The sequence below is a fragment of the Augochlora pura genome, chromosome 4, assembly GCF_028453695.1.
Source record: "Augochlora pura isolate Apur16 chromosome 4, APUR_v2.2.1, whole genome shotgun sequence".
Lineage (NCBI taxonomy): Eukaryota > Metazoa > Arthropoda > Insecta > Hymenoptera > Halictidae > Augochlora > Augochlora pura.
The window spans coordinates 9,833,728-9,860,769 of NC_135775.1; the positions used below are offsets into that span (position 1 = coordinate 9,833,728).

The 27,042-nt window shown below is 40.1% G+C and overlaps 5 protein-coding genes across 9 annotated transcripts in view; 2 read left to right on the plus strand and 3 right to left on the minus strand.

Moving 5' to 3' along the window:
* The window catches only part of Grh (grainy head), a 180,406-nt gene extending 176,181 nt beyond the window's left edge, over window positions 1–4,225 (plus strand). For 2 of the 3 annotated variants that reach the window (XM_078178519.1, XM_078178520.1), the window contains one exon: window positions 399–4,225. In XM_078178519.1, the coding sequence (XP_078034645.1) occupies window positions 399–681 (283 nt within the window). In that variant the 3' untranslated portion in view covers window positions 682–4,225. The remainder of the gene's footprint in view (window positions 1–398) is intronic. The other variant, XM_078178521.1, reaches the window with a different exon arrangement.
* A 7,037-nt stretch (window positions 4,226–11,262) lies between these two features.
* LOC144469061 (proclotting enzyme) lies at window positions 11,263–14,936 on the plus strand. The gene is made up of 6 exons (XM_078178961.1): window positions 11,263–11,488; window positions 12,824–13,146; window positions 13,476–13,948; window positions 14,215–14,489; window positions 14,573–14,718; window positions 14,784–14,936. The coding sequence occupies exons 1-6, from the start codon at window positions 11,341–11,343 to the stop codon at window positions 14,934–14,936; spliced, it is 1,518 nt and encodes a 505-aa protein (XP_078035087.1). The 5' UTR covers window positions 11,263–11,340.
* A 176-nt stretch (window positions 14,937–15,112) lies between these two features.
* On the minus strand, window positions 15,113–18,207 carry Gwl (serine/threonine-protein kinase greatwall). Of its 3 annotated transcripts, none has more exons than XM_078178960.1 (4): window positions 17,655–18,207; window positions 16,842–17,457; window positions 15,546–16,754; window positions 15,113–15,377 (listed from the first exon to the last, which is right to left on the minus strand). In XM_078178960.1, the coding sequence occupies exons 1-4, from the start codon at window positions 17,871–17,873 to the stop codon at window positions 15,331–15,333; spliced, it is 2,091 nt and encodes a 696-aa protein (XP_078035086.1). In that variant the 5' UTR covers window positions 17,874–18,207; the 3' UTR covers window positions 15,113–15,330. The 3 variants fall into 3 exon arrangements, with proteins under 3 accessions (XP_078035086.1, XP_078035085.1, XP_078035084.1); XM_078178959.1 differs by having other exon boundaries at window positions 15,546–16,769; XM_078178958.1 differs by having other exon boundaries at window positions 15,546–17,457.
* Window positions 18,208–20,742: 2,535 nt separating this feature from the next.
* On the minus strand, window positions 20,743–25,021 carry Clbn (Nuclear export mediator factor NEMF homolog Clbn). Its single transcript, XM_078179052.1, has 10 exons — window positions 24,684–25,021; window positions 24,399–24,570; window positions 24,098–24,300; window positions 22,951–24,029; window positions 22,703–22,883; window positions 22,324–22,625; window positions 22,095–22,257; window positions 21,720–22,017; window positions 21,382–21,641; window positions 20,743–21,302 (listed from the first exon to the last, which is right to left on the minus strand). The coding sequence occupies exons 1-10, from the start codon at window positions 24,737–24,739 to the stop codon at window positions 21,104–21,106; spliced, it is 2,913 nt and encodes a 970-aa protein (XP_078035178.1). The 5' UTR covers window positions 24,740–25,021; the 3' UTR covers window positions 20,743–21,103.
* Window positions 25,022–25,723: 702 nt separating this feature from the next.
* On the minus strand, window positions 25,724–26,764 carry Rps16 (ribosomal protein S16). The gene is made up of 5 exons (XM_078178181.1): window positions 26,684–26,764; window positions 26,544–26,588; window positions 26,337–26,468; window positions 25,990–26,104; window positions 25,724–25,919 (listed from the first exon to the last, which is right to left on the minus strand). The coding sequence occupies exons 1-5, from the start codon at window positions 26,690–26,692 to the stop codon at window positions 25,774–25,776; spliced, it is 447 nt and encodes a 148-aa protein (XP_078034307.1). The 5' UTR covers window positions 26,693–26,764; the 3' UTR covers window positions 25,724–25,773.
* Between the last annotated feature and the right edge of the window lie 278 nt (window positions 26,765–27,042).

Below are 27,042 nucleotides of genomic sequence, written 5' to 3' on the forward strand. Positions count from 1 at the left end.
TTCCTTCACACTCTAACCGAAGAGCCTCTCACCGCGCATTCAAGTCTGTCGACCTATCGAAGATCACAACAAACTCTGCTTAAAATCTGTCCAAGATCCCAGTCCCACGACACGAAAACCACACACGACAGACTAATGTTATTCTCGAGCTCTCTGTTACGCCGACTTCGCACCAGCGATTCCTTCGAACAGGCTCAACAACGAGCTACCTAATCGGAAAAGGCAATCGTGAAACGAGGAACACAGGGGAACGTCGGCTAACAAGACAGATTAGAAATCGCTGGTGCGAACCGGCTCTTAACGTCAAACTCAGCCCCAGAAAAGCTTGGAGCAGGGTAGCAACCGCCTGAAATCAGGACCTGCAGCACAATCTAACCACCCTATCCCGCGTGTTTCAGAATTACAGCGAAAATTGACGACGACATGATCCGATATTACGTGGACGAGGACCTGTTCCTGCTGGAGGTCAGCCATTCTCGAGTGAACTCGGATCCGAGCAACGAGCGCAACCCGAATCCTGGGTCGCCGGGTGACCCTGGCGACCCTGGCGACCCGCCGTCAGCACCGGGCTACGACGTCACCCTGATCGAGCTACCTTCGTCACCGACTCACATAGCCCACTCACCTCTAACAAATTCGGCGCACGGGCACGCGCACGTTCACGATACCGGCAACACGTGAAAGAAACGCAGGGGAGAGCATGTGTGTGCCAGCTTGTAACGCTAGCTCGCGCTTGTAACTCGGTGTAAATAAGTCTGAGGGACAGAGAGCAGCAACAGTCGGCGAGTCGAAGGATCGCCGACACGGTGCAATGTGAACAGAGAGCTTTTCAGGGACCTGGGTTGAGAGCAAGCCGAAGAAATGGTCGCCATCAGTGCTCGGTTCCAAAGGAATCGGTGTGAACGGACCAAGAGCAACACGAACTGTAGGACCATGAGAAATCTGTACTGATGAAGAAGAAGGGGAAGAAGATGACGACGATTCAGAAGAAGAAGCAGAAGAAGAAGCAGAAGAAGAAGTAAAATAAAAGAAGGCGGACTGGGCTGCTCTTCCGGGGCCTACCGAAGGGACTGATGTTACGGTTTAAGGAGTCAGATGATTGTTAGTTGATAGTGGTCGCCCGGGGCTGTAATCGGCTCGTCTCAGAGTCCGCGAACATGTGAGCCAGCTAATAGATTGTTTGTTATTATTGTTCCCGAGAATATTGAACTCGAAATTTGTAAATTTTATCACGGCTCGCACGTTCGCGCGACTATTACGACGACCTATACGTCACCCAAGGTGGCGGAGCCTGCGTTCTCCAGCCGAGGCGACTCGTTATGTTCTATATTGTTTGTTTTCACTTGTGAACAATTTATATCGATGGTTGTTAGCTTAGGAAGAGGAAGAATGAAAGAGAAAGAGAGATAAAGAGAGAGAGAGAGGGAGAGAGAGAGAGAGAGAGAGAGAAACGGCGTCGTCGTTGATACGCGATGGCTATATTGTAAATCAATCAAAATTGATTTAAGGATCCCCCACCCCTGCCCCTACCCTGTACCCCGTTACGCGTTAAGCATACGTATGACGTATAAAATTGTATATGAAGAGATCACCGCTCTATTATTATTGTATCGTCGCTATAGAGTTTAAATTTCTGTTTACGCGTTCAGCATGAGAGTAAAAGCGTTCTTAGTTTGTGCCGTGACTTGCGCGCGCGCGCAGAACTGTTTTGTAGTAAGCGTTCTCTCGAATTCTCTGCCGCCATTACGAGATAGACCGGTGCCATCGAGCATTATTCGTAGTGTTAACGCTCGCACACGTACACACACGCACGCACGCACGCAGGCGCATACACAGACACATACATATAGGTATACCAAGTAAAGCAAGTCCGCATATAGTGTCATATATTTTTTCGTCCTCAGGATTTCAGGAGCGATCGCTCCGAACCGTTCCGGGCTCGTCCGCGGAATCTCCATTTTGAATTGTCCGCCTAATTTATGCCACTGGCCGAGGACATCGCGCACTTGCCACTAGTAGAGTAACTTCGCTATCATTCCACATTCTGTGGCATCCCAGCATCCTTTGATATTATACAAAGACACCAAGTATTACTCTCAGATACGTAATTACCATGAACGGATAACAAAATAACGTCGATCGTTCCGACGACCAGGCGCGAACGCGAAAATCATCGACAGAAGTCGATTGTCAACGATTAGGTCTTTAGGTTTAGGTAGCTACGCCATATTGGTACCCGTAGTCGACCTTGAACGACGAACCCTTCGCGGGTCAGTGCTTCCGCTAATGTAAAATTTAATTTGTCCCATCTTGTTAAGTCACTTCGAGAGATGAAGCTTTAGCGAGCGTCTTCGTTTAAATTATAAATTTCGAATATATATATAAATATATATAAATATATAGATATATATGTACATATATATTCATATGTACATATATATATTTATTTATTTATATTTATATGTTTACCTTGTACATATATGTGGATAAAATTCGCGACTTGAACCCTCTGGGGACGAAGCAGGAACATTTGGAATTTCATGTGTAAAAATGGTACTTGAAAATATTAAAGCTTGGTCAATTTTTCCTGTGAATTCGAATGAAAATTGTTTTATTCTTCTCGTCGAAGGCGCATCCGTCGTTCATAGTGCTCCAGAGGGTTCAAGCTCTGGAAACGAGCTACGAGTGTCCCGGGTTTATCTTGATTATGGCAGAAACCGAATCTCGATGTCGCGGAAGATCGTCGATGACCGCCGAAGCAGCGGCGAGGTAGAAAAATGAGACCCTACGATTATATTGTTTTGTTTCTCGCGTAAAACGAAGGAGAATTTAACGTGCCACTAGTGAAAGCGAGCGACTTGCCACTCTCGTCGCGTAATTTTTTAATAGGCTGCGCTCGCATATCCCCGCATACATACGTACATACATACACATGCGCATGGAGACACAGACCATCCACCGTCATCGATAAAAGAAATTACGGTAGTTACACGCGTTTAGGATCGAACTAGAGAACATCACGATCACGACACTCGTTTTTATCTTTCACAACACATGATTATATAGAAATAGAAATATATGGATCTATATGTTATGTATACATAAAACACGAACGCACGTCGCGCCGCGAATACACCGATATCAAAGCAAGGATCAAAATACGCTTGTAAAATGCATATTATGAGTACTATATTTTGTTACATCTATTGCAAGACAGCATATAGTTTGATATTATTAATATTATTGATTCTATTGATTAGATCTACGTAATTACGTATATATAATAGTTATTATTATTAATATTATTATTATTATTATTTTTATACAAGGGATGCGTGTCTTCGTGGTGCGAGAATGCGAGAGTAAGAAAGGATGAAGCGAGGAAGAGAGTATGACAGAATGAATGGAAAACAGAAGCATGTCTGAGTGCGAGAGAGAGAGAGAGAGAGAGAGAATCGAAAGTGCAGAGAGAATGATTACAGTTTACGAAGATTGTTAGCGTTGCTCCATGACATTTTTTCCGTAAATAATAGCAACCCCCACACCCCTACCCTGCCCCGAAACGCCCAAATATTCGTCAGCCGCCATAGCAACGCGCAGAGAGCTCGCGTTCGGCTCGCGAACGATTTTTATTGCTATCGTATTGAGCCCTTATTATCCTTACGTTTATTAATATTATTAATTAATGATACATTATGGCTGAGAGCCGCGTTAGGATCAAGAGAAGATCGGAACCGCGCGATGACACCGGTGATCAATGGAACTCGACGGGAACAGGTCAGACGAGAGAGAAATGAAGACGCTGTTCTCGTGTTCTTTCTCTTTCGTTCGTCAGCTTGTTCGATCTCGCGTTATATAGTTCGAGAAACGTCACCGAAAGTTCGCTTGTCGCGATACAGAGAGGATCTTCTCGTGATCGTACCGCGACTGTCGCCGATATCGTACTTAAACGTGAACGACGATGCGGAACGTAGCCCACAGGCTTCCTCGCCTTTACATTTCGTTGGGAATGTCGGCCGTATGTTAGCGGAGGTACACTGTGCAAAACAGGTCCAGAACGCAGTGTACGCTGTTTTGTTAGAGAAGCCATCAAGCCCGAATAGATGTTGCGGAAGAAACAGATAAGTGATGTGAGAATACCGAATATATGTACCGTTTTCGCGTTGTCTTGCCATCGTGAGATTGTGCCAGAGGTGATATTATATTACGCTGTTTATTGCAAACAATAAATATTATATTAGTACGTTTTATAAATTGTTGTCTTGTTATTGTTAGCAAAAGAAAGAGCCTTCTGAAGCCTGTTTGATCTTCGTGAAAGATCATAGTTGTTGAAAGTCTTTCAAGTCACTGAATCCTTGAGGTCCTTTAAACCTCCACGATCTTCGCTATCTAGAAGCTTTAACTCTAAGATTTTTGTTCTCATTTGAATTCCCGATACTTTCACGTTAAAGGTGTATTCCTTGTAATTAGAAGGAATATTCTTCTAGATTGGTATCTCTAGAATCTTTAGAATTCTTGAAATCCCCAAGATATTTTGACCACCGAGATCATTAGATCTCTATGGACGTACATGATCGTAAATATCGCAATAATTTCCATAAATTTTTAGGATCGAAATTTCTGTAGGTTTTTTAACCGATATCTTTACATTTCTTAGATTATACTTCAAATCCTTAAGATCTCCCTACTCCTTAGAATCCTTCAAGTTTCATTTTACCTTTGATCGGTTATCTCCAATAGTTCTGCTATCCTTAGGATCACTGAAACTTCCAGTATCCCAGATATCCTTGAAATCCCATCATTCCCTGAGATCCCAGCGTCTTTCGTTCACTCAAGCATCCTGAAAATCCTTGAAATCCTTGATACGTCAAAGAGCTTTAATATTCTCGAGAACGTTAGAACCTTCAAAATCCTCGAAATTCTGAATCTTTACCATATACCATGAACTCTTCAATTTTCTTCATTATTCTTGGAACCCGCAGGATCGTATAAACACGTCTATGATCCAGAAACGAAGTCTTCTCGGAAACATTCCAAGCTCCGAAAAAGGGAGAAAATTCTACGCGTACTTATCTGAAATTCTACGAGTCTAACACGACCGGAACCTCATCCCACGAATTCTATCAGCATTCCGAACCGTTTGAAACTCGATCCGCAACGTGTAATAGTAATAATGATGCGATCTTTACAAGTAATCCCGACTCATTTCTTTCTGCGGAGAGAAAGGATACCGAGGACAAGTATCGAAAGGAAACCTGTTGGCCAAGAATCCAATAAAAGGATTCCGTTCGTATACGGCGCGAAAGAAAGACGAAATAAGTCGGCACGAAAAAAACCGCAGCGAGGCGGTAAAAATCGGTTGGATCGAAGCTCCAGAACGGTCCAGGCCTCGCGAGCGACGGCGTGGCGCGTAGAAATCGGACGCCTCCTGAATTAATTAAAACAACAAAAAATGGAGATTGTTACAAGAAAGATTACAATCGAGTCTAAGCAACGGATATTTATGTCCGAACATTGTACGCACGGAACGTCCGTGGAGTGAATTTTATGCCGTGGTTCCCGAAGACGATCGATAACGTCGCCGCCGCCTTGCAATCAAGCCCGAAGATCGTGTCGACCGGCCTAATCGAAGATATTGTATGCACGAGTACTACAACGATCGCCGCGTGAATACACGACCTTGTAGGGGGCCACTGGCCCTGAGTTGAGTTATCCGTACACGGTGCGCCTTCGAACGGCTACGTGAATTCCTTAATGGTCAATAACTCACCAAGGGTGGTTCTTATGTAACCATTACTGTGATTACGACACGTGACGACCTATTCATATCGACCACCCTCGAAAATCTTTCCTTACTTTTTACAAAATCTTTCTTCTTTTCTGTATGAAGGATATTCATTGAAGAGACTAATTTTTCGGAAAATGGTTTTTTGGAACATTCTTCCTGGTTCGTAAATCAAAATTTGAAGATTTCATACCCCGTGAAATGATGAAACTTCCAATAGTTTTCAAGATCTGTGCTTGACCGTTTGATACTACTCATTGTTCTACAGTTTATGTCTAAATTATTTGATAAACTTTAACGCTATAGGTAACAAGTTGAATTAATTTTTGTACGATACCAATTTCCATAAACTAGACAAGAAAATCGAATGTTTCTACCAATATCTACAATTTTGTATAATTTTAATAATGAAAGATATCTAAGTTTTCGGAATCGGACCTGCAGTAGATTCTTTACAACCGACACATATTTTTAATTTTTAAGAAACTTTCGCTTTAAAAGTGGACTGCACCCTAAGAAATTCAAGATACAAGGGAAACATATGTTGCTTTTTATTTAAGTATCGCTGTCTGCCATCGGAACTTTTCTCAGCGATTCCGTCTCGTTACTGCATCCCTAAATTTAATCTTCGCCAGTCGGACGAGATATGCCGCATTCTGTTTGCAAACTTGTCCGCAGGGCATCGACGCCGCTCGGATAGGCGCCGTGGGTTGTGGGACGCAGTTTGTTTCAGGGTCCAAGTACTTTGGCACTGTTTACGAGCACATAATAAAAAGCAACCCCGACGCAACCGGTTTCCGAAGTGGGGGGCGCCACGGTGATCGAACGGTGGCGTCAACCGCGCGAAATCGCGGGACAAATTTTGCCCCGCAATAAGAATACCGTGCACTGAATAAAAAGAACGCGAAGCACTATCAGGAGAGACCAGGTCGTCGAACTTACTCCGCCTTGTGCAAACATTGGGTAACCAAAACGAGGACCAAAAATTCCAAACCGAGAGGAAGACGAAGAAGACGAAGACGAAGACGAAGAAGAAGAAGAAGAAGCGGCAGCAGAAAAAGAAGAATCCTGTTCGATGATCGCGGACTCGAGGACGCGCGTGAATGCCTTGTCAGCCATAAATCTTTTCGCGCGTATTTAAAGCGGGCTCAAGACGAGGAATTAAGCAGTTCCGAATTAGAACGGGCCTGTGGACCGTAATGGTGGTGACGAAGAAAAAGGCCGCGCGGATCGAGATGGAATTCCCGAGCCAGAACTTTCCCGGCTAACATCGCTTCGCAATTAAGCATGAAGATAGTAGAGGATCACCAAACCAACGGCGTCATTGAGGCTTCGACACCGATGTGCAAGACGCGAGCTCCCGACGTCTTCTACGAAATCGGGGATCGACAGGCCCGAACGACTCGGGGTATTTTCGAAAAGGGCCGGTTTGGTCACTAGCGGCACGATGTCTTTAGCGGTTATCGCTGTTCCGGTGCTTCTACGGGTTTCGAACCTCGGATGCTAAGTTTAGAAAACAGTAGTGCGAGGAAGTGGTTCTTTCAAGGAGAGAAGTCTTAAAAATAATTAATAGACTGCATTAAGTTAGAAACAAACCTTTGCAATGTAATAGGCTGTGAATCTTTAAGTAGACTACAAATTTGTTAAATTAATCTTTGCTAACAGAAATTGCGTAAAATAATTTAATAAGTGGAAAATTGTGTAATGATATTCAGAAATTCCTTCGTCTTCGTGGTCTTGCACAAAGATCACAGGTTACTTATTCTTATTTTTACAGACTAACTAATAAAACTGTGAATTTATAAGAAAGCTTGCAATCTAATATAGAGAAGCGAAATCGTAAAATATTTTCTCAACCGGCATCTGTTTCGAAATTAGTTTAATCATAGTCCAAGATGCAGTTAGATCTGCACTTTAATGAGATTATTTGCGTTTATGTCTTTTTATGTTCGACACATTTTACTGTAACAAGATCTAATTAGCTGAGCACGAACCCTTTACCATTTTAATACTCCTGTTCCTTTCCTATGCAATATACTATCTGTGTACTTTTTTTACATTAATTTCTATATTCCAATATTCCATGCACGTTGGTCCAAGCGTTGAACGAAAAGAAATTCTTTGAACTTTTGAATGTAGTGTGTTACGAATATTATAAAAAAAATAATCAACTCAAGTTATTCGAATAAAACGTGAGCTACGAGCCATAAAACTCTCCCTGAAGATGCTAATTGCTATCGTGGGTCCTCTGATGAAGATTGTTAACGATCCGCCAGTAGTGAGCGCTAAAAGAGCAATGAAAAGGGCGAAGCTAAAGCCGTGTTTACCGGTTTCACCCTTTCAGGATCAGTTCAATGAACCACTAAAACGCGAAGTTTGTTCTCGTCTCGAAACCTGAGACCACCTTTTATACTTGGACTTTATTTCCAGCAACAAAAAATTGATAGCATTTACGCACACTGGGCATGATAGAGCTAAAACAATGCAGAATGTTTCTCCTTCGCAATGCGTTAGTTAATATAGTCGACGTAAAGATAAAGCTAAAAGTAGTAACTCACCGTTCGATGGTCAGACATGGCTGACTACGTCTCTAATCTACTTCAGCGCGTTGGATGGGTCTACTAAGTGATTTGAGTGTCTTATGACCCAACCGCACGAGGAAACCATCAGTTTCTATATGCTGAAACAAACATATTCGATACTCTGTACTTTATTTTCTTTACTGCATTCGTCATTAGAAACGTAGTTGACACTAAATTTGCTGAACGCTAAAAGTAGCTGTTTTATATTAGTTCATAGAAATGGCAATCAGACTTTTATTCCGATTTTTAACGAACGTTAACATATATTGAATAAATAATTCACAAATTCGTCTTTCACATCCGAATAGGTGTAAATTAAAAAATCAATAAACCTACTGTTAACAATATACTGATTAGTAATCTCTAAGAACAAATTTTGAGCATAGCAGACATTTCTCCTTTTCCGCTCATCAGCTCCCTACGACGAAAACTGTAATAAAAACACTGGCCATGATCCTTCTAAAGGCACAGAAAGAAAGGGACTCCCCTTCTACTCGTCGGGAACCACGGGCGAAAAAAGAAGCACTACGGAGAACGTATTATTTTCCTCAGCAAACAGAAATTCCAATAAGCTGTTGGCGCCCATCGACGACCACGGGCACGAATTGCTGCATTGCTGGAACCCGCGTGAAAATAGAAACAAATAGGTGGGAACCGTGCGGCCCATACGACTCGGGGCCGCTCGAAGAAATTCCATTCATCGTGCCAGAAGGAAATGCACGCGGTATCGCATGGCGTTCGTGACGGTGCACGAGAATCACACGGCCGGGTAAGTTCACGGCCGACGTCCCTTACGTGCAGCCTTCCCTCGGCCTCTTCAAGGCCAGCCCGAGGATTGTGCTCTCTATGCAAATGCCATTCGAAACCGGCGTTCATATACCCGACCAAGGAACATCGAACGGCGGCAAATCAAAATCGATCCGGTTCCGTCACTGTACGCCTTGCATAATCACCAACAGACAGAAAGACACCGGGAGAAATAAAAGAGAGAGAGAGAGAGAGAGATTCAAGCTGCTGTCCCCCTTGAAACGTCCACCATTTTCGACCCCGAGCGAAATTACAGATTCCTGATACTTATCGGATAACAGGTCCGCATTACCCGTTACCGAACCAGGCAAATTGGACACGGATCTTCGGATCGAATGACAAATCGGGCCGCTTCGACTATATTCTTCTGGAGCCCGGAGAAGAAGAAGGGAAAAGAGAGCGAGAGCGAGAGAGAGAAGGGAAGGAGGAGGAGGAGAAGGAGGAAAAGGCTGAAATCAGAACTGTGTTTTCGATGACCGGATAGCCGGTGTGGACCCGTTACCGGATCGTTTGACCATTCTTCTTGATCGACCGAACACGATCCGCGAAACGGTAAATGAAAATCGAGGCGATTTTTTGCGTTAGACGTTCTTATTGACAATTTATTTCACGCCTGTCTGTTTTTTCTTTTTTAGACAACACGAACACGTCATAAACGTCCAATCATATCTTCCTCGAAAAATTGATCGGACGAAAATGTGCCAATCGTATGCGCAGTTAACGGTGCATGAGAAAAATTGTATCTAATATTTTCATGCGCACTGGCACTTGCAGAGATCTATTTATGAAGTACAGTAGAACTACGCTAATTAAAACCACAATAGTACGAATTACTTGAGACCGGGTCTCTGTTATTTGAAATCCCAAATGAACCTCTATTACTATATACATGTAATACATGTTTACTGTTATGTGTATGTGTCAATATAAAATTGTACGAAATACAAAATACAAACAATCCGACCACTGCCTACTTTTTATTCTCCGAATGATATGACTCATGGTCATAAATCTCGATTAACCAAACGTAAGAGCTAAAAAAGGCGACAGTAAAAATATATTATCCGAACTTCCTTGTCCCACGAGTTGTTCACATAAGTAAGGTTCTACTGTAGAAAATATTTTGCTATAAAAATTAAACAGAAATTTTATTAACGTGTAGCACCTCAAAAATGCCGATTTCTACAAATACCATATCTATTGCTGTCATATATGTATCCTTGCATTCTATACATAAAAATACCAGATTACGGTGGTTAAACGGGAGGCCTTTAACATTAGCAAAACGCTAACATAATTTTGTTTATATTGCAAAGTACGGGACAATTTATATTTGTTTGTTTATATTGCAAAGTACGGGACAAATACAAAAAACACTAAACGCCGATTCTAAGAAATCTCCAATCATCTCCAAACACCGAGAAAAGTTTCTAAGAAGCTGTACCGTCTGCTTTGATCACGAGTTGTTTCAATACCTTGACATCCCACTTAATCTTTCGTGACTTTCATGCTACAGGAACACGCGTGTTTATCGTTCGAACAGTGTTTGCTGCATGTTGTCTGTTCGAAACACTTTCTACTATAGATAGCACCATAGCAGAAGGCGATCTTAGAACTACACCGAAACTGTAAAGTGCTTACTCGCGCTGCGTACGCACGGACTCGTTAAGAAGCGAATAAAAGCGTCCAAATAAAAACATGACACGCAACACTGGGCAACGACGCCCTATCCGACCGAAACGAACTCGGGACAAGGATCGGTGAATCGGTCGCCTGATTGGTATTGGTGCGGTCGAACCGCTCAATCTTCCAGATGGAAATGTTCGCCCTCTACTCACCCTTTCCTTCGCCGGTGGCTGGACTGTGCCCGGAGGTGCTCAGCAACCGCTAAAAGAACAAGAGGAGATCCCGATGACTCCCGGTGGCTTGTCGTGGCGAACCTGCTAGGGGCAAAGAACAGCGGAGTGCCCGAGAGGGGAGAACGAGCCCGTTATAAGCTCGAGCACCGGCTATTCAGCAGCTTAGCAAGTTAGTGTCGGTCCCAGGGTCCCTACTGGTAACAGCGACCGGACCCTCACAATTCGCGATCCACCAGGCCCACCGTGTTGTTTGTTTCCCCTTCAGTTACCGCGATCGAACGTGGACCGACGCCGGTCGTCGTCCAGAATGGTGACGGTGCTCGTCGTGCAGGCACTCCTCGCCGTCTTCATCCTCGCGGACACCAGCTACGCCGATCCCGCGAGCAAACCGGTCACCTTCGAGTCCTCACTGGACGAGCTGGGGGAACAAGACGACAACGCGGTGGTCATTGAAGGTGAGTCGCGCTAATCCACCGTGGACCCGTCAGAAATTAGTCCGGATTTCCACCGCGATTTACACGATCCACAGTCCACTCGATCCTCTTGCGCGATAATAGAAAAATAGCCTAGGTAACTTGTAAGTTATTGTTGCGTGAAAAATGAATGTTAACAGCACCTGTAGATTACTCGAATCTATCTATCATTAAAGCAGAGAATAATCGTCGTCACGTGTGATCTTTCATCTTCAAGTTCCACCTTCGAAATCACAATTCCGAATGATCGTGTTGTCAAATTTCTCCAGCGTTCCTCGACTGTTTTCGCTAACGTGAAAATGTTTTGAAGTACGTGTGAATGGTTTCGAGCATTGACAAACGATCCGCGCGCGTTCCATAGACGGCAAGCGGAAGTCTTCGAACCGCGACACATGTGTGCACCTGTGTGAAGAATCCTGGGTCAGCGAACTTGCTGTCAATAATCCAGCTGGAATTCTGTTATAATATTTCATCGTACCAGTGAATCGAAAGATGAACATTCGGCAACGCGGCACCGGTTGTTCGCGCCAATCGCTGCGAAGTGGGTCATTTTCTTGGTCCTTTGCAATTAAAATTCTCTGCAACAATAGGACGTATCAGAATGTGTCCGTCGAACATGAGAGGAATACCATTCGGGGCGCTGAGAACAACGCACGGGTCTCGGTCGGTTTCGAGATAACGTTTTGCACGTGGTTCGATGTAAATTCACGGGAAGCACCGCGACACCATGACTGCCAGACGAAACGACAGTCAAACCGAAAATAGTTTTGCATCGCAGTCGCTTTTCACGAGGTACGTGAGCGAAGGTAAAAGGCCCGATGTCAATAACGCGCGATCTTTTTACAAACGTGTCACGCGGGGACAAAAGCGTAGCTTGAGCAATCTACATTCGTTACAACGGTAGACGATGTGTCATTCAATGGTGGACACATCGTTAATGCATGCGCGTGCACTCTTCGCATCGCGATACTTCTCTTTTTAGTTGAGTGGAACGGTTTGTTGAAAATGGGAGAGATGTTTAGAATTTGTAATGATAAAGAGACTTCAATGTTTGAAGACTTCAATACATGGATCTATGTGTGCAATCAAAAAGTTGTGCTAATCACAACATTCATTTATTTATTTAAATTTCTTCAAAGTACTCACTTCATAAAAGTACAACTGTTCTTATTACGATATTCAATTTTCATAGATTTAATTCAGCCTTTCATTAGTGAAAAACCACTTCACCTTCCTTTTTTTAATCAAGTATTGCCTTTTTTTAAGTGCGTTAACGATTCATTTTTTAATAACGTAATGTTCTGTTTCTGTGAGTAGCCGCAAGTGTTTTGGATGCTGGAATCGAGGCAAGAGGCGGCCGCGGTATCCTATGGAAGGGTGTTTCTAATCGCGAGTTCTGTCTAACGTCGAAAGGTGAGGTTGGTCGTTGCACCAGCTTCAAGGAGTGCTATCCCTACTTTAAGATTCCGGATCTAAGTGCTCTCGATGGCTGGGTTCTGGGTGTTTACGACACCTGCAGCTACGAACAGGAGAGCGGTCAAACGAATTTCGGCATTTGTTGTTCGAATCTACTTCCGGTCGTTACGCCACCTCCGCCGAGTAACGAGGACCCCATTGATCCGATCATAGAGGACGCACAGGTAATTGTGTTTGGCAATCGTTGGTTCGCCATCAGTTGGTAACTTGATTAGGACGGGGGCTTGAGTTGGCCGACCAAACGATCGATCGTGAAGTTCGGTTAGTTCCCAGGAACTCGTAAAAATAATACGTGATGCGAATCGAGAGCGTTAGATTCAGCGTAGAAAGTTCCAGCTGAGCTCTATCGGTTTCGCAAACGAAATTTTTACGACTCTCTTTAACTATCGTGGCCGCTGGCGCGTCGTTCCTTCCGAGGAATTCAAAGCCGGATCGGCTCCTTACTCTCGTTACATTCATCTAAACATTCATGTTACTTGTATACGGTTTGCAGGAGTCTGATGAGAAGAATAAGGAAGACGTGACCGTAAAACCAAAGCCGCAGCAATCTGGTTCATGGCCGCCGCCAATCCCGACGCATCCTCCTGATCACACCCTGCCTCCATTACCGACCCATCCGCCATACCTCGATTTAGCGACACTCTCCACGTTTAAACCAGTTTTGACCTCGAAAAAGCCGAGCTTCGGTACTACCTGGCCGACGAAGAAACCTGCCTGGTGGCCAGGTGCTCCGACCACAACGCCGACCACTGAGAGACCATCGTCGGGAAGCATTTCCGTCCTGGACACTTCGCAATGCGGAGCGAAGAACGGTTTCCAAGATCAGAAACGTATTGTAGGCGGTCACAACGTCGAGCCTGGCGAATGGCCTTGGATGGCTGCGCTCTTCAACGCGGGCAGACAATTCTGCGGCGGCTCGCTCATCGATGATAAACATATTCTCACCGCGGCTCATTGCGTTGCCAAGTAAGTCGCGGAAAGACGCACCGCATGACAAAACTGCCCGCGAGGAATGTCCGCTTCGGAAGAGAATTCGAGTCGGTTTACAATAGCTTAGACGATTCTAACGAGTTCGTGTCGTATGGTATTGTTTTTCAAACTTGTACACGATTATGCGGGATTAAGATTCATGGATTTTTAGGTCATTTACTTATAGCTACTTGGACTTCTAGATTAATCGCCCAAACAGTTGGATGATGTTTAAACTTGTTAAACGGTTAACTTGTTCGCAGTATGAATCCTTGGGACGTGGCAAGATTGACAGTCCGACTTGGTGACCACAACATCAAAACCAACACCGAAATCAGGCACATCGAGCGACGGGTAAAACGGGTGGTCAGACACAGAGGATTCAATTTGCGTACTTTGTACAACGATGTCGCGCTCTTGACTCTCAGTGAACCCGTCGCATTCTCAGAACAGATACGACCCATCTGCCTCCCCAGCGGTTCCCAACTGTACTCTGGGAAAACCGCTACAGTTATTGGCTGGGGCTCTTTGAGAGAAAGTTGGTGCAAAATAATTTTCGTATTCCTAGTCCGACTCTCTTAGAATCCCACACTAATGTGAAACAATACGTGTTTCTTCAAGGTGGCCCACAGCCGGCAGTCCTCCAGGAAGTGTCGATACCAATTTGGTCAAACGGTGAATGCAAATTAAAGTATGGTGCAGCCGCACCCGGTGGTATCGTTGACAGCTTCTTGTGCGCAGGCAGAGCTGCAAAGGACTCCTGCTCTGTGTGTATCGTGATGTTTACTTCTTTCATTCCTCTTGAATTTTACTGATGTATTATTTGTTACAGGGTGATAGTGGTGGTCCATTGATGGTCAACGATGGCCGCTGGACGCAAGTTGGTGTCGTCAGCTGGGGCATTGGATGTGGTAAAGGTCAATATCCAGGTGTTTACACAAGAGTGACGCACTTCTTGCCCTGGATCCACAAGAATTTGAAGTGAAAACGCACCAGGGAACAACCGATTCTTGCTCGATAAAGTATTTCACTCGTTATCATTCCCTTCATCATCAAACAACGCGATACATCGTCATATAGAATAATGAGATATCATAGACACATAAATATAACAGCCCTCGTTCCTTCAGTCATAAAAAACTATCAACGACACTCCTTTTATTCCGCTCTTATAACCATGACAAAACGAGGAAGTATAGGAATTAAGTCAGAAATCTTCACCTAGAGATAAGTGAACGCACAGAAACTTGTAAGTCGTAACAAAATATTTTATAGTATTATACATTTACAACTATATAAAAAAATAGTGTTACGTTGTAACAATTCGTGTGTTAATGGTATCTACTCCCATCATAGACCAGACAATGCCTCCACAGCAGTCACGTGTCGCAGCTACTCACGTTTAAATGCTGCATAATGTTCCGTGCTGAAAATGGAAAACAAATTCAAATAGTTACACATTCTCCTTATTTTTAAGAATACAGTTTGAACGGTCTCGACAATTAGAATGAAAGTAACATTTAAATATGCTTCAGTGAGCCAGCTTGTATACCGTTAATGAACTGATAATTATCGTCATATTAGCAAAACTTACCTTGAAAATAGCATGTATCATAATTGTCATCGGGTTGAGGAACAAATGGTGGAACGGTTTTCAGCGAATCGTTCCAGGGGAAGTCCTCGAAAAGGCTCATACTCCGCACTTCTTTAGCGGACGGACGCTCATGTTGATCTAGTGTAAGAAGGGCATCGATGGCATCTGTGGCTGCGGCCGATAGAGCTTCGTTGTCTTCTGGCCATGGAATATCTTTAGCTAAAATATTGGCAAAGACAGCTTGTGGTGTTTCGTCGTTAAATGGCGGCACACCAGTGCAGAATTCAAAAAGGCAAACTCCCAAGGCCCACCAATCTACCGCCGAACCATGACCTTGCTTCAAAAGCAACTCTGGAGCTAAGTAATCCGGTGTACCAAGTATACGGTCATCTGATCTATTAGCACCAGTCTGGCCACCTCTTCTAACAGACTTTGGTGTTCTGTAAGGTGTGTAACAATTGCTGGAGCTTGCAGGTGTTTTGATAGGGGATATACTTTGAGGCGAACGGGCCTGCCCCGATACATCGCTTGGTGTATCGGTAACTGAACGCGACATAGAAGCCGTGGGCAGTGGAAGCTGAAATCTTGTAGTTTTTACCAAAGTTACTATTTCTGCTTCGCCTTTCTCCTCTTCCTCCTCCATGTAACACCCCTGTTGATTCCTCTCCTTCTGTTTCATAAATGACACTGGCGTACTGAAAGCGACTCTTCCGCCTGAACCATTTTCTTGACCTCTGTTTACATCGTTGATGTCATTTAATGGCTTCAACGATACAGAGATATCGGAATTGTTAGGACTCCTGGAAAATATGCAGCCCCGGTTTTTCCTCTTGGGCGTTTTGTCCACGTCCAAGTCTATGGCGTTTATCTCGCATGTCAGACCCGTTGTACCTCCCGCAGGTGCTCTCTTTCTCTTCGCACCCCTTGTAAACATTGTCATGCACGTGCTCAATGGACTAGTATGGAAAACGGTGTGCTGAGATTGTTCCGCTTCTAATGTAGACTCATCTTCGTCGTCGCCATCTTGAATCAATTGACTATTAGTGCGGACGGAAGAAGCTTCGCAAGTGTGGTAACTTCCAGAGCTGCTCTCCTGATCCTCCACAATACTTGTAGGTCTGATATTGTTTCCAAAGTTATCTCCTAACCGAAGGTCTTCGGCTGATTGGAAAGGTGTAATGCCAGATACTCGAGAGTAGTCTCCCGATGCTGCAGAGGAAATCACTGAGTTTGGCGATGATTGGTATTTATTGCAATTCTGTTGTAAATCAGACAGCAAGTTAATGCCTGGCGTACTTTTCTCACTGATATTTGAATCACTTGCGGATTTCTGTCCAGAACCAAAAGACAGGTGAGAAGTCAACGACAGAAGCTGTCCAGGTGTCCTCGCACAAAGACTGGGTGTACAATTTACTAAATCAGATATTTCTAGGTCTCTATGCAAAGATATGTTACTCAACCCAAAGTCTGTTAGCTTGACGTGCCCTTCTCGTGACAAAAGCATATTGTCTGGCTTCAGATCTCTGTGTACAATTCCATGGGAGTGAAGGTATTCCAATGCTAGACATACTTCAGCAGTATAAAAAGCTGCCATGGATTCTTCCATATAACCATACACACCCAATAAACTCTTAAGATCTCCACCTACCATGTATTCCATTACTAAGTAGACACTGCTTACAGATTGCAGTGAATAAAATAATTGTACGCAATATGGACTACGAGTTATGGCCAATGCATTCCGTTCTATTATTACTTGCGAGGCCATATTCTTGTTAATCATCTCATTTTTCTTCATCACTTTGATTGCATATACTTTTTCGGGATTAGATTTCTTGTATCCAAGAAATACTTTACCAAATGCTCCACGGCTTATAGGCTTTACAATTTTAAAATCCTGAATCTCTGGTACCTGACAATTGAATGTGATATTAAAATCAGTCTGCTAATTATAGAAAATTATAATGAACGAAAAAACATGGAATATACTTAACAAATACAATATTTCAACAATTGGCGTAATACTTGATATAATGGATATGCAAAATCATAGACGAGGAATAAGATAAAGTAGTTATATGATGATTGAATGGAATATTTCTTGCTTACCTTTGCTGTAGGATTCACGATTTTAGATATAGTATTAAAAATAGAGTTGTCGATTTGTCTACCATTCGATGCCTGCTGCGGTGTACACACTCCATACGGAATCTCCTGTTCACACCCAATGTCATTGTTGGTCTTACTTGCATTCTCATCATCTGTTTCAATGATTTGATCACTATTGTCTAGACGTGAATTTGGCGAGTGAGTAGCCGCCTCTTCCATTTAAAAAAAATAAACTAAGCAGGATCTTGTCGCGAACGTACGTAATGGAACGTCAAATACTATTACTTTAATTTATAAAATGAAACCGCAACACATGAAATGCGAGGTTTTATTCATCGTTTTTTAATATTCTAAACTTTTCTCATAACATAAGTAAACATACTTTCAAGTAACTAACTACCAACAGCTCTGAAATTTGCTACACACTGGCATCATAGAATTCCATTTGTGAGATCTCTTCTGCAGCACAGTTCAGAGTAGTTTTCGAAAATGCTCTGTCTCTGTCATGTGCAGTTATGGTAATAGTCTTATTCCTCCACACTTTTCGCGCTCCCTAAGCTGCTCGCACAATCCCCACCATTTTACTGTACATCCAGCTCGTAGTAGTACTATAGAAAAAGAACAAGAAACGGTGGAGAGAAACAGAACGATACTTATCAGATTCTATGTGTGATGTACACATGGATAGAAAACCTAGCCTGTTTACTTTGCCGTACTTGGGGCCTCACTTTCTCCGCGCATTTGTCGATTGGTGCGCCATCTGAGGCGTGATATTTTATTTGTAAAAGAGCTACAACTTTAAAATAAATAAAATCTGTTGCATCCAATGTATTTGCAAAAATTGATCAATATAGTTCGAGATAAATGTTTTGACAAATTCACAGGATCTGGTAACGTTGTCAACAATTAAAAATGATCAACGATACTCTTGAACGTGTGATTATGCTTATGGAAGAATTCATACATATAATAAAATATTATCAAAAAATGAGGAGGAGAAACAATATACAGGGTGTATCAAAATTATTGTAACTCCGAGAAATGAGAGATTCCTGAGATCATTTAGAGTAACTTTTTCCTTAGCGAAAATGCAATCCGCGTCTTTGTTTACGAGTTATTAATGAAAAACAGTAGCCAATAGGAGTCAGCGGGCTGAACCATGCTTTGTTCCGGGGTATGACGGAAGGAAGGGGCTACGCTCAGACTCTGAGACGCGTTCGAAATAATGAACAATTAGTGAATTTTTCATTAATTTGAAAAATCTCAGAAATATTATTAATAAGAAATTCATTCATTTAGTTTAAATCAACGTCATGCTCGGAAGATAGTCCACTAACCTCGGACAACATATGAAAAACTGCATAGCTTGATTCGTATACGATAGTGACAAACATAAGGATGTCTTCGTGCAAGCCACTCTAATGTTCACTTTCACTGCACCATCATTAAACACTGATCATTAATAATTCAATAATAATTATGAATGATAATAATTATTGCTAGTTTAATACGTGTGAGATCTGTCATCTCGTAAAAAGAACTGCGAGATATTGCATGATAGCCAGCAATGCTTCGTTTTCTTAAAAGCAAATTTCAACCGTTTTTCATCGATCGCGAAACGTTCGTATACAGATCAGCTGTGTCGGTCATCATATGTACATTGTAAAAGGCCAATGCACTATCCTCCAAACATGACGAGGAAAATGCGATTCGCGATTTTGTTTACGAGTTAAAACTGTGACGACGGTTTCGGGTCGTTTCCGAACCAATGAACAAATCACAGAGTGCGAACTTGCCACATTTGTTTAAGAATTGTAAAGAATATCATTAATAGAAAATAATAAATATAAAAGAAAACTCACTAATTTAATTGAGAGTATATTTGTTGTGCAATATTCAGTTGACCCCAGGTCAATGACTTTATCGAGGAAGGGATGCGATCAGAGGGTCCTCGTATGGTTAAAACGGAATTCATTCTTACTGTGCTATCATCAAAACACTGACCATTTAATTAATCACTAATAATTCGGAGTTGTGGAGATATTTAATGGGGTGTTTTCATCTTCTACTGAAGAATTTCTCACAAATGAAAATTTTCTAACATTTTTCACGCGCAATGCTTACTTGGAGAAATTCGAAAAACAACTCGAAGTTATTATATAGCGGTTAAGTCGCAGTCATGGCTCCCAACGTCCTATTGAAAAATTATTTAATATCCCATTTTATCAGTTATTGTCACTAACAAACTAAATGACAAAATAGCCAAGAGGTGCTCGACCATATTTCTAACAAACGGAATTGTTATGAATATTGAGAAGTAAGAAATAACGAATTTCTTAGTGAAAGATATTCGATTGAATAATAAGCAATATGAAAATCAGTGTTGACGGTTAGTTTCAGGTAAACGTTCAGCGGAATGTTATTGTTCAATTAGTAAGCGCGTTCTTGTCGGTGACAGTAGTCGTATTTCGTAATGTGCTATGTGTGTTAAGACGTTATTTATTAAGGTGTTAGTAAGTAAGCAAAATTTGTTGTTGTAAGAAGGGTAGCCATAATGAATTCTGGTTTCTTTCTGACTCTCTTTTGAGTCTCTAGTCACAGCAATCTCCACGTGATGAAACTCGGGCTATCGATGTAATTTTCGATTTCCAATCAGTTGTAGATGGGAAGAAACTTCAATCGTTCTACAACTAATTCGAAATCGATAATTACATAGAGCTAATGGTTGTAAAGTAGTGTTGGGGTAAAAACAGATTTTATTATTTGAAACATTTTTAAAAGTCGAATTTTGCGCCGTGTACCTCTGATGGCGCGCTAACCGAATGGATGCGCGAAAAGAGTAAGATTGCAAGCACGGTAGAATGAAACAAGCTTATCGTTCGTCGGTGTGACTCCACATGCAGTTGTGCTGATTTCATGCTCTCTTGCTCACTCGCTGTTTCCCTCTTTCATTGACTGTGAAGGTAGTCTCGCCAGTAATTGTCAACCAACGGAGCAAAGAAAATTTCTATAAGGATATATTATAGAAAGGACCATATTAAACCCATGGAGTTATACAGAAAATTTTCAATTGTATTTGTAAACATTGTATTTCTAATTTTCTTATATCTATTATTGACTATTAGTTTGTTAACTATTGTGGTACTAAAGATCACACATTGATCTAAAATATCATAGTTTCCGTGTAGTAACTTGTTTGGTTTTAAATTAGTTGGCTGTGGAAGAGATCTTTTTCGATTTGTGACTTTTATACATGTGAATTATTTTATATATATTTTAAATACATGTTTGTTTATTAACAATGATTAAAAATTACAAACACATTAGAATATCTTAATGTATGTTTTGTTCTTAACAACATGAGTAATAATTTATTGGTAACGTAATTTGTTTTGAAGTCTCCTTATATACATTTTGTATACAGTACATTGCTTAATATTCTACAAGATTTACTTCCTTAATTTCTGTATTTGAGGAGCGCTTATTTTAACTTTCCCAGGAATATTTCTAGCTATTGTTTCTTCCTTAACAGCTTTTAGTAAATCTTTCTCTCGCGAAGTAATTTCTCTATCTTTCAAAAATACAGACAGTGCAGTTTTTGCAGCTTTTCCTCTCTTCCCTGTACCTGGTGTTAATTTTACTTTGAATCTGAAAAGCAATGCATATATCAAATACAACTAATCAAAATTATAATACAGTTTTAATCAAAAATTAAAATGCAATTCACTTGTAATTCAATAGCATATTATAAGGTGCCACAACTGGTACAGCAAACAGCAACTCATCTTCTGGGACAGGTTTCCCTGTTAGCTGGTCTAACATGTCAACTTCCGGTCCTGGACCTGTGTCTTCTTCATCATTGTCCATGATTTGAAGATTTTGTAGTAGAGGTGGTCTAGCCATACCTTTTTTCTTTTTCTGTTGTTTTGGTCCAGAAGGATCTTTATTTTTACTTTTTCTTTTATCTTCTTTTGCAACACCTGCTGACTAAATAAATGTATATACACTATTATTATTGCAACTTTCTTGGAATATCGAAGATATTGTAGTTAAAACAATACTTACTTGAAGTACTTGCATAGATAATCTTCTGTCCTCCTCATCTTGGTCTTTATATTTTTCTTTCATTTTCTTCAGTCTTCCTTTCTGACCCCTTTTTAGTGTTACTTGATCATTCTTTTTAGTTTCCATTTCAGGTTTTTTATTTTCATGTTGTGGAAGTTGTCTCTGTTTATTTTTGTTAGAATTTTTTTCTATATTGGCAGTATTTATTACTATTGGTTTATTATCTCCTAAATAAATCACGTTTTCATCATTGTTTTCTGATGTTCTTGTTTCGTTTTTGTCAATATGCAGTCTCATTCTACCTCACGAAAAACAACCATTATATATTCAATTGTTAGATAAAAAAGGTACAAATCTGTATTTTGCACAACTTACTTAGGTCCGGATATATCAATTTTAATTTGTGTATCTGGAAATTGTGATGTATTTTCATCTTCATCACTAGTATTCTCATTGATATTAGTTTCTTCTGTATCTAGATCCTCCTTGGATTCTTCCTGAATAGGATTTAAATCATTCTTTTCTTCAGCTTGGTCTTCTATTTAATTGAAAAAATTAGATCAATTTCTTATCAAGTCAAATATTATTATAATTAACAATCTACCTTCGTCAGAATCCCCTATTAACTCAATCTCTTTATCTTCTTCGATTGTAGATTCCGCATGGTCACTTTCATCATCTAAAACCTTGACCCTTCTTTCATCTTTATGCCTTTCCATTGAACTTTCTTCTAAACGAAATAGAAATCCTAGTCCCATGATTAACTGACACGGTGGCAAATAATTCTTTTTCCCACGAATCATAAATGACCCAGTTGTAAGATATTCACCAGTTGGGGCAGTTTTTGAAACCTGATCATTGTTTACCCACCAAGCTCCAGCCACTACCTTAGCCTCCCATGCGATACTAATAATACAAGCTTGTTTGTAGCAAAGTATTTGTAGTGGAAAGTGATTATTAATACATTATACATGTTTATATACCTGTAAGCCACAGCCATTGTACCTGCTTCAGCTAAAGTTTTTGGAGGCACAGGATTTCCTCCAGGATTTTTAATAACTACTGAACTGGCACCAGTTAAATCAGCGTGAACATATATATCTCCAGATTTAAGATACCTTTTTACTATCAGTTCATTCTGTTGTTGATCTCTTCCACCAATTACTATAAAACAATAAAATTGTTAATTGATTATTATTTTCGAAATATACATATAATCACATAAACCTACCTAAATAATTTTCAGAGCTAATGAACCAATAAAATTTTTCGAACCAATATACTTTTCTCAATTTATTGATACTGTGAATGGCCTGAACTTCTTTTAATGTTTGCTTTGTCTTTTTTTCTGCAGACTTTAAAGCCTTATCATGTGATTCTATTGTTTTCTGTTGTTTCTTAGCCGCGGATCTCTTCAGATTATAATACTTTCTGGCATTTGCAAAAGCACTATGAGCTAAATCAATATCAATTAACATTGGTTTTAATTCTGATTCTTCGTCACTGTCTTCATAGGGATCGTGTAATAGTAATGAAATATGATTTGTCTCTAGTTTTAACTGTTTTATTGCAGCTGCAACGGGGTCTCCTCTGTTTTCTGCTTCCTTCAATAGAACTTGAATATCTGGCCAAGCCATTTGATTTGCAAGAGCACTTTGTATAGCTAATATGGCATTGTCTACTAAAGTTTGATTTCTAGAAATCAATTCTGCCTTTTGTTTATCTACCTCTTGAGTCTTTTCTAACGATATAAGCCTCTGATCATGATCTTTTCTAACATTTTCTAATTTCTTAAGAGCATCGCGCTCTTGCTGCAAAGCTTTTAAATCTAACTTTTGACCTTCCATTGTAGAAAAGAATTCATCAACCGCAACATCAAAAGAGGAAAACTCTTTGTAGCAAGAATCTTTATGTTGTTCAAATAAAATTGGATGAAATTCAATATTAGTATACATAAAATCTTGTTTGCCATCTGTAGTTGGTTTCGTTTCTTTCTTTTGTATAATATAGCCCTGAGAAACATCTTTCCTGGCCAATTCCATTATATTATTTGCACATTCTAAAGCTAAGATTAATTTCGGCATATGGTCTTTGACGTTAAAATCTTTGCCAATTTTACAACCAAGAGAGAAACCATGTTTCAATAAAACGTGATCAATTAATGGAGAACCAAACTCCAGAAGTGGATTCAAAACCTTTTTAAGATTTTCTCCTGGCTTAGCATTTTCAAGGTGCTGCTGAATTTCTACTATTGGAGGTATAGTATCTTTACGGGCACGATCCAAAGGATATTTTTCTTTAACAGCAAACCTGATAAATTGTACACTAGTAATATTTTCATATGAAAGTTTAAATGTTTATTTCTAATTATATCTTACCTGACTTTATCTCCTTCTGTATGAGGTCTTAAAATATTTAAAATAGTCATTTCATAATCTGTAAGGACTATATTACCTCTATCGTAAAGTTCTAATATGATATGATATGCAGCTTCACTAGAACCAAACTGTAAATCTATTATTCTGTCTACACCTATTTGAGTGAGACTTTCAAGTCGTTTATTTTTAAGATGTTTACGCATCTGTAAATATTATAGATAATAGTATATTTTAGTACATATTTTAAAAGAAATTCTTTATTATTTTATAATTTTTTCATTAAAATATTAATATTACAAACCTTCATAGAAAACCCTGATGGAGCTACATTTTTTGGCCATTCAAAACCTGTTGTATGAATCCTATTACCAGATTCTAATAGAAGGACACATTTTTCTTCACTTCGTTGAAGGCGAATGAGATAAGTTCGGTGATCAATGTCATAAACTTGATTTACACGCATACCAATGAGCCTAAAAATCCAAATTATAATTTTAATTTGTCAAACTTTAATAAAATGAGTCATATTTTTTATACAGGTTTATTATAGTCTCTTATCATTTTTATAAGTATGCACGATACTCACTTTTGCAGCTCGGTTATGGTGCAAACAATATCGTAGGAATTAAATCTTGTCTTCATTTTTATGTCTGCACAACCTTCCGTTGAAAATATGCAGATATTTCATATATATGATTTTGACGTTTCACAAAACCCTCACGATACAGTACGTGCATGAGGTGTACTTCAAAATATATTCACGTACAACGAGACAAAATAGTTAAGGATTGAAGTGCTCAAGTTTATTAAAAAACACCATATTATATATCTAATTTCCAATGGTGCTATATTTCTCTCAATTATTTTGTGAATGTTCTTATATTTCGGATTTCTTATCAATCCAGGTTAAGTCACAGACGACGTGCAAGAGTAGATATGTATAAGAATAGATATGCAATTCAGAAATTTGTAAGTGTGAATACAATTAGGTCGGTATAGTAGAATCTAAGACACTAATTCTTGTAAGGTTTTTGATCTATTCTTATACCATTGTTCGTGGCAGAAGATTATCAATTTTTTTTAGGGTTCATGAAGTCTAATTGTCGCGTTAATATCAAACGCAACGTTATCGACGGTTCACAAATTTAAAATTGACCAGAGCTCAATTTAACCCTTTGCGGATGAAAGTTGCCGTTCCGGCGCCACGGTGATTCGCGCCGCAGATCGGATGACACTGGAGCGGCGATATCGGTGTCTATGTTATATTTCATTAGTTCCAAGCGATAGGAACGCAGTACTGGTACTTCAAAAGGTTCCTAAACTGTTGATGTTCATTCATATGAAGTGTCAAATGACACATCTTAACGGAGATAAAATTAAAATTAGTAAAAGGTTCGACGGTCGAAGTATGTATCTAGAAAATCTGTATAGAGTAGCTTTGTTTGAATCCCGAGAAAAATGGATATGAGCAATCATCTGTCGCCCGACACATTCGTAAAAATCGCATCGACCTGCCGCTACATCTGGCTAAAAAGTCTCCGACCTCTAAGGGTTAATAAACTTCGTAAATTTTCGTTAGGCGGTTAATAAGAACATATAAAAGAAAATTAGGTATGGCTCAAAGAATCGGATTTTTCATTTTTTATTCAATAATATGAATAAAGTATAATGTGAAATTAACGGTAAGATTTCTGGTATCGTGCCCTGGCGCCTGGACCACCAAACTTCTTTGGTTCGCACCGCCTTGGATCAGCTACCAGAAGAGTTCTATCATACTGAATCAATATATCTTTCACTTCCTTTTTACTTGCTTCGTCAACATCTAGAAGTATAACATATTAAATTATTAAACATATACGTATTCTCACTAATACTTTGAAAATTATACTTACATTTTTGATAATATGCTACCAAAGCTTTGGAAATAGCTTGACGTATAGCATAAATTTGTGCAACGTGTCCACCACCATTTACTCTGACCCTAATGTCAACACCTGCGAATTTTTCCTACAAAAAAAGAAAAGTTTCAATACTGATTATTTTATATGAACATACATTTTATGTAATGAATTGTATTGTAATTTCTCAGTAATCTTTTGTTTAATCAAAGATAATCATGTTCGGAATAAGAGAACATCATAGATTAATATTAAAAGATTGCTAACTATTTTGCTGGAATTTAAAGCAAGGTGAAAAGTTACTCCATACTTATAAAAGAGGTGAAAGTATTATTGCTTACTTTGCCCAACAGTAAAATTGGTTCCTGCAGTTTATATTGAAGTACACGCGGTTCAACCAATTCCAAAGGACGTCCATTTACTCGGAGATTTCCGCGTCCTCGTTTGCAATACGCAACCGCAGTTGCGCTTTTCTGTAAATAAAACGTGCTCGATTAATGAAACACGCGCAAACATAACCTTAGTTATTTTTTGGCAGCTCTACTCACTTTGCGTCCGAAGACTTGCACGGACTGGATCGGTTCCTTTTGTTTCTGTAATATGATTGATCACACATCATTTTTAAGTTGTAAAATTATTTTTTAAAAGTCTATGATTACTCAAATTATTTTCAATGTAAAAAACTCACCTTCTGCATTTTGGACAGCACGACTTGGAAAGGAAGCGGAACGGAGGCGGCACGATGTTTTCGTCAGTGGTACTACGGGAATCATATGTAAGTCTCAAAACGATATCCGCTTAATGGCGGAAAATTCAAATTTTTAAAGTGTTTACTATACAACACACACACATAATACAATAACAGAAAAATATCACTAAATTAGTAACTATTTATTAAGCTTAGAAACAAAACGAAAAATAATCAGGAGAAACAGAACGAAACTGGGTTCTATATAAGATCCATTCTTTTCGCGCATCCATACCTCTGGCGTTCCATTTAAACACGTTGCGCGATATTAGACTTGCACTTTTCGCCCCGTATTTCTA

Excerpts from the sequence above, each read along its gene's own strand:
- LOC144469061 (XM_078178961.1), top strand. The coding sequence starts at position 11,341 with ATGGTGACGGTGCTCGTCGTGCAGGCACTCCTCGCCGTCTTCATCCTC. Across the intron at positions 11,489-12,823 it reads CAACGCGGTGGTCATTGAAG|CCGCAAGTGTTTTGGATGCT; the intron begins GTGAGTCGCGCT and ends TTCTGTGAGTAG. Across the intron at positions 13,949-14,214 it reads GCGGCTCATTGCGTTGCCAA|TATGAATCCTTGGGACGTGG; the intron begins GTAAGTCGCGGA and ends ACTTGTTCGCAG.
- Gwl (XM_078178958.1), bottom strand. The coding sequence starts at position 17,873 with ATGGAAGAGGCGGCTACTCACTCGCCAAATTCACGTCTAGACAATAGT. Across the intron at positions 17,458-17,654 it reads TCGTGAATCCTACAGCAAAG|GTACCAGAGATTCAGGATTT; the intron begins GTAAGCAAGAAA and ends TTCAATTGTCAG. Across the intron at positions 15,378-15,545 it reads TGATACATGCTATTTTCAAG|CACGGAACATTATGCAGCAT; the intron begins GTAAGTTTTGCT and ends TTCCATTTTCAG.
- Clbn (XM_078179052.1), bottom strand. The coding sequence starts at position 24,739 with ATGAAGACAAGATTTAATTCCTACGATATTGTTTGCACCATAACCGAG. Across the intron at positions 22,018-22,094 it reads ATTGATATATCCGGACCTAA|AATGAGACTGCATATTGACA; the intron begins GTAAGTTGTGCA and ends TTCGTGAGGTAG. Across the intron at positions 21,303-21,381 it reads AATATGCTATTGAATTACAA|ATTCAAAGTAAAATTAACAC; the intron begins GTGAATTGCATT and ends ATTGCTTTTCAG.
- Rps16 (XM_078178181.1), bottom strand. Across the intron at positions 26,469-26,543 it reads TGCAAGTCTTCGGACGCAAA|AAAAGCGCAACTGCGGTTGC; the intron begins GTGAGTAGAGCT and ends TTTTATTTACAG. Across the intron at positions 25,920-25,989 it reads GGTAGCATATTATCAAAAAT|ATGTTGACGAAGCAAGTAAA; the intron begins GTAAGTATAATT and ends TTATACTTCTAG.